At 38.8% G+C, this 17,004-nt stretch overlaps 1 protein-coding gene across 2 annotated transcripts in view; it reads right to left on the bottom strand.

Moving 5' to 3' along the window:
• hspa4l (heat shock protein 4 like) overlaps positions 1 to 17,004 on the bottom strand; it is a 69,894-nt gene that overhangs the window by 37,738 nt on the left and 15,152 nt on the right. For both annotated transcript variants that reach the window (XM_072256147.1, XM_072256148.1), the window contains 3 exons: positions 11,024 to 11,123; positions 4,336 to 4,469; positions 2,278 to 2,522 (listed from right to left, as the gene is read on the bottom strand). In XM_072256147.1, the coding sequence (XP_072112248.1) occupies positions 2,278 to 2,522; positions 4,336 to 4,469; positions 11,024 to 11,123 (479 nt within the window). The remainder of the gene's footprint in view (positions 1 to 2,277; positions 2,523 to 4,335; positions 4,470 to 11,023; positions 11,124 to 17,004) is intronic.

Genomic DNA, 17,004 nt, shown 5'->3' with positions numbered 1-17,004 from the left:
TGCCGAGGCACAGCGACAACTCGCGGATACCTCCTCTTATTTACCCCTCGATCGTGACCCCACTAAGGAGCACCAGGCTATTGTCTCCCACACCATCACCAACTTTATCCGCTCAGGGGATCTCCCATCCACTGCTACCAACCTTATAGTTCCCACACCTCACACTTCCCGTTTCTACCTCCTACCCAAGATCCACAAACCTGCCTGTCCTGGCCGACCTATTGTCTCAGCTTGCTCCTGCCCCACCGAACTCGTTTCTGCATACCTCGACATGGTTTTATCCCCCCTTGTTCAATCCCTTCCGAACTATGTTCGTGACACTTCTCACGCTCTTAAACTTTTTGATGATTTTAAGTTCCCTGGCCCCCACCACTTTATTTTCACCATGGATGTCCAGTCCCTATATACTTCCATCCCCCATCAGGAAGGTCTCAAAGCTCTATGCTTCTTTTTGGATTCCAGACCTAATCAGTTCCCCTCTACCACCACTCTGCTCCGTCTAGTGGAATTAGTCCTTACTCTTAATAATTTCTCTTTTGGCTCCTCCCACTTCCTCCAAACCAAAGGTGTAGCTATGGGCACCCGTATGGGTCCTGGCTATGCCTGCCTTTTTGTTGGCTTTGTGGAACAATCTATGTTCTGTGCCTATTCTGGTATCTGTTCCCCACTTTTCCTTTGCTACATCGACGACTGCATTAGCGCTGCTGCCAGCACGCATGCAGAACTCGTTAACTTTATTAACTTTGCCTCCAACTTTCATCCTGCCCTCAAGTTTACCTGGTCCATTTCCGACACCTCCCTCCCCTTTCTAGATCTTTCTCTCTGTCTCTGGAGATAGCTTATCCACTGATGTCTACTATAAGCCTACTGACTCTCACAGCTATCTGGACTATTCCTCTTCTCACCGTCTCTTGCAAAAATGCCATTCCCTTCTCGCAATTCCTCCGTCTCCACCGCATTTGCTCTCAGGATGAGGCTTTTCATTCTAGGACGAGGGAGATGTCTTCCTTTTTTAAAGAAAGGGGCTTCCCTTCCTCCACTATCAACTCTGCTCTTAAACGCATCTCCCCCATTTCACGTACATCTGCTCTCACTCCATCCTCCCGCCACCCCACTAGGAATAGGGTTCCCCTGGTCCTCACTTACCACCCCACCAGCCTCTGGGTCCAACATATTATTCTCCGTAACTTCCGCCACCTCCGACGGGATCCCACCACTAAGCACATCTTTCCCTCCCCACCTCTCTCTGCATTCCACAGGGATCGCTCCCTACGCAACTCCCTTGTCCATTCGTCCCCCCCCATCCCTCCCCACTGATCTCCCTCCTGGCACTTATCTGTGTAAGCAGAACAAGTGCTACACATGCCCTTACACTTCCTCCCTCACCACCATTCAGGGCCCCAAACAGTCCTTCCAGGTGAGGCAACACTTCACCTGTGAGTCGGCTGGGGTGATATACTGCGTCCGGTGCTCCCGATGTGGCCTTTTATATATTGGCGAGACCCGACGCAGACTGGGAGACCGCTTTGCTGAACATCTGCGCTCTGTCCACCAGAGAAAGCAGGATCTCCCAGTGGCCACACATTTTAATTCCACATCCCATTCCCAATCTGGCATGTCTATCCACGGCCTCCTCTACTGTAAAGATGAAGCCACACTCAGGTTGGAGGAACAACACCTTATATTCCGTCTGGGTAGCCTCCAACCTGATGGCATGAACATCGACTTCTCTAACTTCCACTAATGCCCCACCTCCCCCTCGTACCCCATCTGTTACTTATTTTTATACACATTCTTTCTCTCACTCTCCTTTTTCTCCCCCTGTCCCTCTGAATATACCCCTTGCCCATCCTCTGGGTCTCCCCCCCCCATCTCCTTGTCTTTCTTCCCAGACCCCCTGTGCCATGACCCTCTCGTATCCCTTTTACCTATCACCTGTCCAGCTCTTGGCTCCATCCCTCCCCCTCCTGTCTTCTCCTATCATTTTGGATCTCCCCCTCCCCCTCCAACTTTCAAATCCCTTACTCACTCTTCCTTCAGTTAGTCCTGACGAAGGGTCTCGGCCTGAAACGTCGACTGCACCTCTTCCTAGAGATGCTGCCTGGCCTGCTGCATTCACCAGCAACTTTTACGTGTGTTGCTCATTCATAGTTATAATTGCATTTCTAAATATTTTATCACATTACAAACCACCTTCCATATTGTTTGCGCTCTTTCCTTTATTTCAGCCAAGTTGAAAATCTGAACTTAGAATGAAAGACAACAGAATGCATCTACCTGTTCATTTTTCCAGAAACATCAATATCATTCATGAAGCACTCTATGTTCAATGGAAGATCAGAGGCATTTGCACTCATTAGCTTCTTCAATTTCTCACACTCCTGGTGTAGTCGAAGCAAAGCTCTAACATTAGCCTTTACATCTAGCTTGTACTTAGTCTTAAATTCTTCACAAAAGTAATCTACCAAGGTTTCGTCAAAGTTTCTTCCACCCAAGTAGGGATCAAATGCAGTTCCCAAGACCTGCAATTGTTGGGATGGGAAATCAGAAATTAGCAGACAGTAAAATACATTCGACATATTTGAATAAAGAAAACTAATTATATTCAAATTTATTGTACTGACATGTCCTAATACCACAAACTGCATAAACAATGCACTTAAAAGGTTTAACCAGATATTGCTTTACAACTTAACAGCTTATTTTGAAACAGCAATGAGGAAAAAAGGGCTCAATCACTACAAGGATTTGGGTGCAATAATTCTGGATAACCACAATAATAATTTAACCCAAAGCATCACTACCAAGTTTATCCCATATTCTGCTAATAAAGTTACTGTAACCAAAAAACGCTCAATCATTGATCTACTAATAGTTGTTGAAAAAGTTCTAGAAAAACAGAAGGCACTTTTCAAAAAGGTAATTTTCAAACACATGCAATTTTAGTGTATTTTAAGGGTTGCCTTCGATATTCAGTTTTCTGGGAATCTTAAATAGTTGAGCAATTACCTGAATAACAATACCTTGCACAAATGACTTACACTTAATTTAAACCTCTGCTCCCAAACTGCTCAATTTGATTGGACTGATGCCGTGTCACAGTCATGATGAATACCCAAAAACTGAACCAATCTGGGCTGAGCCAGTTTTGCTCAGAAGAATAGACTAAGAGTTTAGCCCCCAAGGTAGGGAATGAAAGAAATAGGAACCAAAATGTTAAAATGATGCCGACTCAATTGTATTAAGATGGTCAAGTGATATTCAAGTCAAATTTTAAGCATTAATAATTACTGGGTAATGAAGAGTGCCCACAGTGTAATATTCCAGAAATGTCTTTAAGTGAAGGAGAGGAGAAAAATTAACATTGCCCTAAACAAAACATCACTGCGATGCCTCACGTGATTTGAATCTATAAATAATTCTTCAAACCAGATCATGAAGAAACTTTCACATTAATTTTATGTATTTGGGATAAACAAACCATTATTGTATAATTAATAAATTCAAAAGGGAAAAAAACAGGTCCATTAAAATAATGCATTATTGTATTGATTTCTTTTTAAAAGTTTGATCAAGTTTTGATAAAAGTACACATTCTCCTCTTTCTTAGGACATTCAGGTCATCACCAGTTTTCAGATACTCAAGGTCTACTACATGATAAAACGCAACACTATATGCAAGATTAGCTATCAAGGTCGTGCATTCCACTTTCTTTAAAAACTTCAGTGTGTTTCACTGTTCTTTTCCAGTCCACTTAATGTACTTGTTTCACATAACTTCATTACATATTTCCCTTTTTCCTCTGTAGTAATGGAGATTCTGTGATTACACAATTTCCTGTTTGAATGTGCATTGTTATTCCTGTTAGCAATCATGGGAGGAGGGACAACTGCTGAAATGGTCATGAAAATCAATTTAAAATTTTGCCCAACTGGCTTTTACTACAAGGCGATTTTTGAATGTAGCTAGCAAATTTTCTGTTAGAATAGTACACAGAATTATAATTTGAAGAATAATTTGACACAATAATAGACTAATGAAGTTTACCAAGACTGAAAGAAAACCAGCAGACTGTAAAAATCAGACTTTGAGGTAGTCAAAGCCCACTAGGGAATAGGAAATTCAAGTATTTTAAAAATAGAGTTCCACATATCTAATGGATAGACCTGAACAAGATGCTATTCACCTATCACAAAAGCATTGCCTTATAAATGTGCCAATGAACCACAATTAATGACGTAGTTACCAGGTATTTGTTCCAACTTTGTTTTAAAAAAACAATTCAATTAGAATTAATCTACTGCAAAGTTATAAACCAAATTTACTCTACTAACCTTAAGTTTTCCCTTGTTAAATGCACAGATTGACGCCTGGTAAGATGAATGTCCCATATCTACAAAGACCACATTCCTTGGTTTTTCTTCTGGAGTTGGTAAATCTTGTTTGTAAATACCATATGCAAGAGCAACTAGGAATGAGAAAATTTAAAAAAGTAATTGAGAAAACAGCAGCTACTCCAACACATGAAGTTGAATTTGTGTATTTGTCAAATTTACTGTTAAACTTTTGATGTGAGATTGTCACTGAGCATTAGCTCATCAAAATTTAGATTTCCACAATCTTGTATTCATCTATACTTAATAAGGTATATTTAACAGGAATTACTCAAAGGCTGAGCAAAAATTGTCAACATATGGGACTGCCAACGCTGCAATTTCTATGCAAACTTGTTCAAAGAACAAGTACAGTGAATGCTGCAACAAATTAAAAGAACAAAGAAAAATGATGCACAGAAAAGACCATGCATAGCCTTATTCAAAGGTATCACAGACATAAGTAATGCAGTATATTTAAGATCTGCCCGAGTTTAAAATCAATGATCGATTTTAATAGAAAAACCACTCTCCCCCCCCACCTTAAAATACAGATGTAACTGATAAACAGTGCAGTTTCTCTGCTGTAGATATTCCCAATGGCAACTGCTCAGAATTCTACCCAAGATCAAACGCTTTCATTTTTCTTCTTATGCCTGAGCTAACCATTACAGCAAGTCCGGGTAGTAGTGTCAAACATGCAATTGCATGTAGTGATGTTGAGCTGCTTGCCCTAATCGTGATGGTATGCTAAATCAGCAGGGTGTGCTCCGATCCAACCTAAACTCAGATGTTAATTCAAGTATATGCTAAGATATGTGTGGTTAGGACCTACAGAGCTTGTTCAGAGTGCTATACTCATGTGAAATGATGGCAAGTTTGCCTAGAAAGGTTCTTGCAATTTAGCTTTTTTCCTTCAACAGGAGGATGACAAATAACTACAGTATTATTTGGGAACATTTAAACTTTTGTTTGATCTGCAGGAGGCCAATTTAATGCCAAAACAAAACAAATAATATGATTCATGTTTTCTTCAGGGAAACAAACAATTTATGATTTACATTACTACAGTTTGCCCAGGTTTTGTTCACCTCCAAATAGTTGATTTAGATCAAAGGAATTTGATGCTACGCATAAATGCCCTTCAACGATGAATAGAAATTAGAGGAGTAAGTCACTTGGCTGCCCAAGCCTATTCTGCTATGAAATGGCAAATCTCAACTTCACATATGACTCTGCAATAGCTTTTCAACTTCATACCTAAAAAGAAGCTACTGACCCATTTTAAAATATTGAAAGAGCAGTAATTTCAAAGGCTTTCTAGATTGAAAAAATTGTCTCATGTCTTAAATTCTAGATTGTCCCACAACAGGAAATATATTCTCTAAATTTTCCCATCAAGATCACTGGATGTTTAAATTATCCCCTTTTCTTCACTAAACTCCAGTGGCTACACATCTAGACATTCCTTCCTACGATAACCTACTGAACTCAGCTACTAGTCAAGTAAACATTTTTTTTTAAAAAAACATCCTTCATAATGCAAGGAAACTAATCATTCGAACAGTACCACAGATGTGATCTCATCAATGCTCTATAAAACAGAAAGAAGCCTGTCTCCCTGCATTTAATTTACCACAAAATAAACACCACCATAAAATAATACAGCATGGGAACAGGCACTATGTGACACAATGGCTGTGCTAAGAATGATGCTATATTAAACTCATCCCATTTGCCTGCCAATGTGCCCATCCAAAAGCATTTTGATTGCCATCCTGTTTTCTACTACCATCTCAGGCAGTGTGCTCTGGCATTTCCACTCTATGTGGAAGGGAACTTGCCCAGCACAATTCTGTTAAACTTTCCTCCTCTCACCTTAAAGCTGAGCCCTCTACTTTTCTATTCTGGGAAAAAGATTCTGGGCATCTACCTTTCTTTTTCACCTTGACTCTTCTATTCTTGTCCAGTTTCTTTCTACTTAGATCCATGGCCTCTGTGGACTTGAAAAGTTTCCTGTATTCAGCTAGCACATTTTCACTATGAATGTTCTATTTCTTCATACATTCACCTCACACAAGGATGGCCCAAAGAACCTTTTCACTGAGGGCACAACTCATCACCCTCCGGCATCATCTTCCTTTATAAGTGGAGTTAAAGTTGTTCAGCGTGAGAATAAGATGTGAGCTGTCATAGCAGACATCCCACCCTACAAAAACTCATTTCAGGGAGGTAGCACCATCAATTTGCAGGAGACTTCCGGGAGAGGTGGGATGTCTGCAATAGAGTAGCTCCTTAGCAGCTAGCCAGCTAGTTTAAATAATATTAGCTATGCCAATGAACGAATGACACCTGTTCAACTCACCCCAACATGTCTTTTACAGTCTTAACCTACCATGGACAATAGAAAAGTCACTGTTGCAAACAGTGCAGACAGCAACACTCTCATTATCACCTATTAGGCAGGGGTACACTTTAGTGTAGTTTGGGGTGACGTAAGTTTTATTTTTTTTTTGGAGCACTCTGCAATGGCGCACTCTCTCTCTCTCTCTTTCATGGTTGCTGGCGCGCTCTCAATTGCTTTCTCCCTCGCTCGCGCACTCGCTTGCCTTTGCTCTCGCGCGCACGCTCTCTCTTGCTCTCGTGGTCGCTCTCGCACTCTCTCTTGCTTTTCTCTCGCTCTCAAAAAAAAAAATTGATTTCCATGATATTGTATATAATTTGCATGCATCAGGGAGCCACTATAATATGTGGGAGATTCCCGGAAGTTCCGGGAGAGGTGTGATGTCTGTTATAGGTCCAAGCCAATTCCTTCCTTCTTTCAGTCTTCATTATTCTCCATTATCAGTTTTGTTGTCAGTTCTGATGACAAAGCATTCCACACCACAGCTTGTTTTTTTAAAACTTAACTATAGCTAACAGAAGTGCAATTTCTTGCACTTTTTTTAATGCCTCCCATAATTTTGGAGTTTTCTGGTCTCTCCTAAGTTACTGATACTCAAGAGTCTAGAGTGTAAGTGACTGAGTAGAGACTTGAAAATTAAACTAGAGTCTAGAGGAAGCAATCAAAATTCATCCAAACTCTTTGTATGGCTAGGCAGCATCTTGATAAACATCCGAACCTCTCCACAGCCTTTTCTTCAATGGGCAACCAGAACCCCACACAATACCCAAAGTGCAGCCTAACCAAAGTTTTATACAACTGTAATATATGACTTCTTGACTCAAACTTCTTAGCAATATAAGCAAACATACCATACACATTTTTTACTCTATCTGCTTGCAATGCCACATTCAGGAAGGTATGGACTTGATCCAATGATCCCTCTAAATACCAATAGTATTAATGGCCCTGCCATTAATTATATTTCCCCCTTACATTTGACCTCCTGAAGTGCGGTAATTCAGAGTTGGATTAGAAATTCTGAGTGCTTTCCTAATTACCTGCTGTACCTACACAGCAAGCTTTTACAAATACCGCAGAAGAAAGCAAACTACAGCTACCTATTTCCCAGCAGGATAGCCAGACAACAAATAGACCTGGTAGTAAAATCAAACTGGAACCCAAGTAAAAAACAGCTATGAAACTCAAATTCAAACTACCTAGTCAAGAGACAGGTATCCAGCTCAGTGTCATTGCTCAGACAACTGCTGTTCAGCTTCAAACTACCCTTTCTCCTTCCTGTGTGCATAAAAATGGCAAGAGAAAAAAAGAACACGACATTCCTCCAGCGATCATTATGAGAATGGGGCACAAAGTTTGAATCTGACCAGAATAAATGTCTGCCAATTGTTTCTCATTCCTTATGAGTTTTAACCACATTAAAGCACAACATTAACAGTTTCTTCCATGAGTGAAAATTACAACATACTTATGACAACAGCACAGAAACAGGCCACTTTGACACAGGTGAACCTTGCTTGTGCCTGCTCCACAGAAGTTTCCTCATTCTAATTCTACCTTTCAGCCTACTCTTACTACAAAAAAAAAATTCAATTACTATTCTCTATTCCCAAAAACCCTCACTGCACTATTTCCCTTGCTTCCCTTAGAATGATCAACATTATTTGATTTGACCTATCTGCATATTCTGTTTTGTAACCACCCTGGAGGTAAGCAAATTGCAAGAAATCCCCCTGCCCTCCCAAGGATTTTTTGAAGAAGGAAAAAACTTTGCATAAATGCTCTTAGTCTAATCTACAAGACATTAAAAGACATCCATTTCACAAGTTTCCTTCCCAGAGAGAAGAACTTCCATCCAGTTCGTCTAATAGTGTAACACAGTACTTCTTGTACCATCCTTGTAAATTTATTGTGCAACTTGTCTCCCAACCTCTAATTTTTAATAACAAACTTCAACAGGATCCATAACAGTCAAATCAAGCAAGTCAGCATGCACAACAGGTCTGACAAATGTCTGCTGAAGGAACTCAGCCCGAAATGTCAACTGTACTCTTTCCCATAGATGCCACCTGGCCTGCTGGGTTCCTGTAGCATTTTGAGTATGTTGCTTGGATTTCCAGCATCAGCAGATTGTCTCATTTCTGACAAATGTAGTTTGCTCCACGTTTTGTGCTTCAATTTTAAATTGCAATTATTAACCTGCTTCTTTAAATTTGATGAAACATGTAAATATTCCCTTTGGTCCCTTTGTTCAAAGCTACTTAGAAATCTTCCTACCAAAACCATGCATCTCATTAATCTAATTTGAAATTAATTTTCCAATTAGCTGCCCAAATCCACATTTGTTAACATCTTGTATTTAATAATTTGACTTTTGTAACTTTATACTCTATTTGGCGGTTCTCTGAAAATCATTAAATTATCATGTGAACAGTGAGATGGTAACCAATGAACCATCTTCCAATCAGTTGCCAAGTATAGAACTCGAGTCTGAATGCCAGCTTTCTGGCACTTCATTTACACAGTCCTCTGGACCATATACCCACCATTGAAAACCAGACCATTATCTCCTTGTGATCTACCTCATTTGCTTTAGAGATCTCCCTCATCCTCCAGTCACATAGCCCCTAACCATCCAAGACATGTTTTTCTCTTTAGACCCAAACCCACAAATAGGATTTTCCTGGTCGACTCACTTCAGCCAAATAAATAGGTTTCTAATTTCTCTTTTTACCTTGACTCTTCTATTCTTGTCCAGTTTCTTTCTACTTTGATCCATGGCCTCTGTGGACTTGAAAAGTTTCCTGTACTCAACTCGTACATTTTCACTATGAATGTTCTATTTCTTCATACATTCACCTCACACAAGGATGGCCCAAAGAACCTTTTCACTGAGGGCACAACTCATCATCCTCCAGCATCATCTTTTCAACACGAGAATAAGATGTGAGCTATCATAGGTCCAAGCCAATTCCTTCCTTCCTTTGTCTCCATTATTCTCCTTATCAGTTTTGTTGTCAGTTCTGATGACAAAGTATTCCACACCACAGCTTCAGTTTTTTTACTTAACTATAGCTACAGAAGTGCAATTTCTTGCACTTTTTTCTCAGACCTCTCCAAAGGATTGATTTTCCAATTCTCAATTTCCACCCCTCCAGCCTCCACATTCAACTGACCATGCTAATTTGTCAACTACAATAAGATGTCACCTTGAGACACATCTTTCACACTCCCATTCTTTAAGAACTGCTCTCTTGTTGACTCAATTCATTCTTCCATCTCAACTTCCACTCTTATAAAAGTCAGGAGTCCCAGAAGATACAACACATGACATTTTACCTTTTGCCTTTCTATCACAAGACCCAGCCTTTGAGGTGAAACCACAATTCATCTACACCTCTGTTTTATAATATATTCAGTATTTATGATCCATTTTGCTTTTGGAGAAATCTAACTGATTAGGCAACCACTTTGTAGAAATCCATTATGCAAGAGCAACTCACCATCCAGCCAGGTTTCATTTCATTAACAGCAATCCCACTCCTAACTATATTTTTACCTCTTAACACTATCCTAACAAGGCTCAGTTAAGCTTTGGCAGGCATGCATGTAAAATGGTTTCAGGAAATGAGTTAAGTTCAAATAACCAGCCTTTACAATTTGCTTTGCAGTGTGTGTCAGATCTGGTCAGCTCTGATGCAGTTCTTTCCAGAGACGCTGATGGACCTATCAGTAATTTTGACACTTCCTGCAAACTGCACCATTTTCTTTCCTTTCTCATTCAGCTCCTTTTTAGGCCTTCTTCAGACAGATCAACTGTAATTAATAAGCCATCACACTTTCCCAGCTGTCATCCAGGACCTCACTTTACTTTCTTTATTCTCAATTAGAATGATTTACACTAATCTGAAACCTTCCAGAGAGTAAGTCAGTTTTAAGCTTTCAGTAGTTCGAACTCAGTAGAAGTAATGTTGATTAATCCAAATCTCCACTTGGTGTTTTGGTACTTCTGACCAATACCTTCACAGGCATTTATATTCAGTTAATACTTTGCACTTACCCTTCTAAAGACGTAGTACTTTGGCTTGTCACTTGGACAATATGATGAACTTTTACCATCACAATACATCACTAAGTGCTTGTCCAAGTTTTATGAAAAAGTTACACTACTTACTTAGGCTATAAGATGAAGTTTACCTACACTTATCTCAGCAACAGGCCAAGATATAGTGCCTCTTCTTTTACCTGCAGTAGTGTCGTTCATCAGTCGCAGACAATTAAGCCCTGCAATCTTAGCAGCAGAAATCATGGATCTTCTCTCTACATCACTGAAAAAACTAGGGACCTGTCAACAGATTCAGAAAATCTCAGATTTTAATATTTTTTTACATAAATGTGATATACATATACATATATATGCCAGGATCCAACAATAACATTCAATATGATATCTCACAACATGTAATAGTACCATTTGGTTGCAAGTAAAATTTTGCAAATAAAAATCAACAGATCTTATTCCTATGTTTTTCAGCAATTTAATAAAAAAAAATTTTATAGTCATTTCAGAATATGAATAACTTGTTTCTAACTTTTAAAAAATTCATTTGTTCACAGTATTTACCATTTAGTGCCAGGAAAGAACAAGTTATTGGCTAGGGTAGAAGGAACATCGGTAGAAGAAATGTTGAGGTTTGCATCTTACAAAATGCATTAATTATCTTAATGTTAATCTACAATTTGTATTACACAATAGCTCACCATTAATCTCCCCAAATAAGAAACTGCTGAATTAACTTATTGCAGTTGTCGATGACATTATGATCTTGACAAGTTGCTGAACAATGGAAGCCCGTAAGACCTATAGTGTCTGCAAGTAGTAGTGCAAAAGTTCTTTTAAATTAAAACTTCCCTTTTCATATTTTCTAAAACCAGTCTAGCCCACTCAAAGCCACTGCATTTCATCTTTATTATTCACTTTCTTTCTTGATGCTTAAATATAATTAAAACAAAACATTTCCCAAGATCTTGAATGGCTTACTACCAACTTATTATAAGCAATTATGCAGGAAATGTTTAGAGCTGCAAAGGTGGAGATAAAAATCCAACATATTGTGGCTGCCATAAATGTGTCTCATTCTACTAAATTTTGGCATACTTATGTTCTCAAGGGAATAAATAAATAAATAAATAGATAGATAGATAGATAGATAAAGGAATAAATAAATAAAGGAAAAAATATTTCAGCTTGAGGAACAAACTAAAATATCATCTGGCCAGATGTAGTACTAAGAACTTGAAGCCAACCACGAGGGCATGGGTTTCAATTTGAATTTCTCCTATTTTCTGGACTATTCATTTTTCCTTAGGAAAGGTTTTCTCAAATATGTACGCTCACTAAGGATTGGATTGTACCCATGTTCATTTCACTGTAGATTGTACAGCCATTAGTTAAATGATATCAGGAAATAAAATTGGATAACATTGACCCCATGCATAGTGCAGCCATTAGCCAATAAGCATTAAGATCAGAAAAATTATGCTATTCTGTCAACAGGATGAGAATGATAAAAGTTATTTATTTTAAGCACCTGACCACACTAATATTTTACAAATTTATTAGTCAAACATTGATGTAACATAAACAAATGAATGCCCAGCAATGTCTAGTATATGGACAGCAACAACAAGGGAACATTAGCTACCCTTAGTAGCTCTTGGGTGTGATTATGGACTTTAAGCTATTGTAATCTCAATGGCAAATGCCCTTTATTACTATTAGGTAAGAAATGTTATTATTTTCAGTAATGATGAGTTTAAAACTCAATGTGTTCACTCCAGGATTGTATACGCCATTTAAAAGACTGATGTTACTCCTCCCGAAGTTGCTGGATAATCCTTTTTGCTGATACAGGCAGAACTAAAGATAAAGCAAATTTAAACAGTTGTAATTTAACCACCCATCTAGGATTATTAATATTTAAATCAGTATCCAGGTGCAACTCAAAGATACTATTTTACTCTTGCCAAATTTAAACTTTAGTCATCAGCACATCAGCAAATGGCTTATCCTATCCTATAGTGTTCTATGCTCGTGGACAGTACTACTGATTAGTATGCTAGTTCTCGACTAGCAAACCCCACCCCCAACCCATTTGTAATAAGTGGAAAGGGTTCCAGGAGTCTGGCAGTATCATGTAATAACCAGCTTCTGTTGTTAGTGTGCAGCACATTTAGCCCAATTAAGATTCTAGTAGATGGGTCATGAGGCTATGTTACTGAAAGTCAGGGAAATTTTCAGCACTATTGCTAGACATGATCATCACACAAGACTGTTACCAGTCTTCCATCATCCCAAGTATGAATAGAGTACTGTTCCAGTATTTTAGGCATCACCAACCCTTGTGGGATTCCACCATTAAATATCATGGACTGCTTAGGATAATATTTGGCCAAGTACTCCATTAATTTCTTAAAAGTAATCTTTGCAGCCAAATTTGAACCAAATGCCTTTTAGCTTATTGAAGATCTGATGCTAACTGACAGCTTGAATGACAATTTATTGTCAACGAATGAACGTGGCTAATACAGTAGTACTCGGTTCCATTAGTTTTGTTCTATCTTGAATATTTGTCAGGGTTAAGTAATCCATAGATTAATTGGTTTGGTAAATGCCATGAAACCTCTTAATTTCCCTTGGTAGCCATGGCTAGATCACTTTTCTTTGCGATTTCTCTTTGCCATTACCCCTCCCCCAACAAATCTTTTGTTTAATTTACTCAATATTTAATGTTAGCTATTGCTCATTTTCTGTCATAACTTATTGTTAAATCTACAATACATAACTCGCAATTCATACCTTCAGTTTGTTCTGTTGAGATCAAGACCCTGCAGTCAAACTGAACCAAACCTTTTGTTTGTTTTTTCAAAAATCAAGTTATATAAAGAATGCATGTTACTCATTTAATTCTGAACTATTGACTATCCTTTTGTCACAACAGTCATAAAATATCTTGTTTCTGTATGGGATACTCAATTTTCTGATTGAGAAAATCTCAAGTGAACATGCTACCATACCTTCAATTGTTTGACGTGTAGAGCTATATTTTAAGGACTATTTGGTGCTGTTCTAGTGACACTCCCCAGTAATTCAAATTGACCATTTAGTTTGACAGTAGAAAGTGAAACTAGGCCTGAGTTTTGATATTGTCATGATATCCTGGTTATAGTTCACCACACTCACGAATTTGAGCTTTTAATAAGGGGTGCTCCATATTTGTCCTACTGGACATGATAATCATGCCACAGATAATCATGTCTATACTGAGATGAGACCAATTTTTAAGATTTATCACAGATAAACATTTGCTGGAGGTAATGGCATATTCCCCCATCATTTTATGGAAGTGGTATTATTTTATGTAAATGGTATCGGAGAAGTTACAATGGTGGGAACAAGCAATAATTTAATAAGCTAATCCAAAACATAACTGTGAAGCATTATGTATCTCCACCATTGGATGTGTTTGCCCTGCCAATCTGAGAGAACAAATCTCATCAGGCTCATCCTGGATTTCATTAAGTGTAAAAGTAAGACTATTCCTGGTCTTTCAGCTAGCACGTGACATGGGTTCTGCTAGCATGCTTCATAATTAATTGGTCACACCAAGGCCTAACCAATGTATGGTCACTACTACCAGCAATAGACACCTTGTTTCACAGTCAATTTACCTGCCATGTCACCACTGAGAAAGTCATGGAGTATCCCTGTATTTGTTTGGGGGGGAGGGGGGGGGTGAAGAGAGAAAGAGAAAGATGGCAGAAACTGGAACCCTATGTGACAGAGCATCAACGGTTCAGTAGCTTTTGTAATCAGTTATTGTATTAACCCATTAATCACCAGATTTATTGCATTCCATTTCACAACTTCCACTTAAGATCAGAATCTGCCACAATGATATCTTTGCAGTGAGTCTGCAAGGGGAATGCAACTCTCTAAATGGTTACCATCCCTACAGGGAAAACATTTTAAAAGAATACATTCCAGAATGGAAAAGAGCAGTCCTTGCACATGTAAAGAACCTGTAGAAACAGGAAAATGGAGGAACCATAAAAACTCCATTGCTGGAGACACAGATGGGAATTTCTGGAATCACTGTATGTGGCTTTCCTTTTTTCCAAAGGAAAGGCACCTGGAAAGGGCACAGCAACACAAGGAGACAAATCAGAGCTAGTCAGTACTAATGACAGAAACAAACCAGAATTTCTGGAGGAATCAGCCTCTTGAATAGTTCTCGTGCCGTAAACTAAAATGAAATATAATGTTGGAACAGATTAATACCCAACTAGAATAATTGGGGAGGGAAATGGGGTTTCAGATTCTTAGAGCCATGACAGTTTTCAGGCAGGAGAGACATACTCATGATAAACAGGTTGAACCTCAAGGACTGGGACTAGTCTAAGCTAGTACATGAATGGCCTCTAGTATGTAGTAAGAGAAAAAGGTATGAAGGGAGTGCGAACATTAGGAGTGGGCAGTAACAGTGAATAAATGAGAGCAGAGAAGAGACCAAGATAGATATTTAAAATGTGTGGTTGTAAACAAATGCGGCAAACTAAAGCACAGATAACCCTGTAGAATATATGGTTTGACTATATTGACCGAATTTCTTTGCTGCTGTAATAAAGGCTTGAAGAATACAGAAGCTATCAAGCATAATTTTAGAAAGCATTGATAAATGCTTACAGAGAAGAGAGCAAAGATTGGAGTCAATCTAATAGGCTCAGTACTAGCATTCGCTGATAAGAAATTGACTTGATGGGGAAGCAGGCAATGGTTACTCACCGCGCCTAGAGGATTGTAGATTATGTACACAGGAGTTGTTGCTAGTGGTGTTTTTTTTTAAATAAATAGTGGATTCCAGCTAATTGAGCCATTCGTTAATCAGGGTAGCTGCTTATTTGGGACACTCTACCACTTAATGGGGACAGGAGACTATTGCCAAACATTTTTATAACTAGTGTCACATGTGCACTTGTGCTGCCATTAGACACTACACTGTGCTCAGAGAGAACAGTTTTTAAATAGCATCAATTGCGTGTGTTTGTGTTCAAAAAGCAGGGATTTTTGTCACTGATAGTTGGCGAGAAATGAGCAGTAAAACAATTCAGAACTGTTTTGCTTATTGCTGTTTCAAGCATACAGGCTTGCAGATGCCAGAAACAGCCAGGACTGAAAATGGAAAGATTTCACTACTTGAATTTGTCAATACTTTCAAATTCTTGAATACTACAATGGAAATAAAAATTTGGAGAATACAATCACCAATAGCATTATATGAAGACAGTTCATTATCTCCATCAAGTGTCTGCACTGATTGTTAATTTACAATCAAAAGAACATTATATCCTCCGTTGATAACTTAAAAACAAACTATAAAGAACTAGTTTTATTGTACTGTAGTAGAATTGGTAGTGTCCTAATTTGTTCTGCATTTCATTTACTTTTTTTTGACGTGTGCCTGCGTGCGTGCGAGTCTGTGCGTGCCTGTCTGTGCATGTGCGTCTGTGTGCGTCCGTGATGATATCTTTTTCATGGCTTTTTACAAGGCACGGAGCGAAAGAGAGAGACTGTGTGGCGCGCCACTCCTCACAGACATTTTCGCAGTATTTTCCCTTTACTTTACGAGGTTGAGTTGCAACCTCAACACTCAACCCGGCACAGAAGGAAAGCGTACTTGGGAGCGGACTCGACTGGTTTCCAACCTGGGAACCTCTGCTCCCAGGTCCAGCGCCGATGTCATTGCGCCACCAGCCGGCCCTGCATTTCATTTACATACATAATTTGTTACTGAATTATACCATTGCAACTACTTCCATAAAACTTCAGCAAACCGGGACAGCTGCTTAATTGGGCCAAAATGTATTGGTCCCTATTAACTGGAATCCACGGTATATATTTTTGTCTTGCTTTGGGTTTCAAATATAAAATTAACTTCCACATTTTAAAACATGGTGTAAAAAATTTGGAAAAGTCATCGTGAATGCACTAAGTAAATGAGTGGGCAAGTAGCGGATGAAATACAAAAACTTGGTGACAAAGAAAGATTGAGATCAAATGTTAATTAAGTTCCTTCAGTGTGTAGGAAAAGATGGACCGAGACACACATGCATCAAACTAGAGCATTCCAACAGATTCTGATCAGCACACTTAGAAAAGAACGTGA

Source organism: Mobula birostris, chromosome 4 (genome assembly GCF_030028105.1).
Source record: "Mobula birostris isolate sMobBir1 chromosome 4, sMobBir1.hap1, whole genome shotgun sequence".
Lineage (NCBI taxonomy): Eukaryota > Metazoa > Chordata > Chondrichthyes > Myliobatiformes > Myliobatidae > Mobula > Mobula birostris.
Note: the sequence above shows the minus strand (reverse complement) of the source record. Positions and strands in the feature narration are given on the sequence as shown.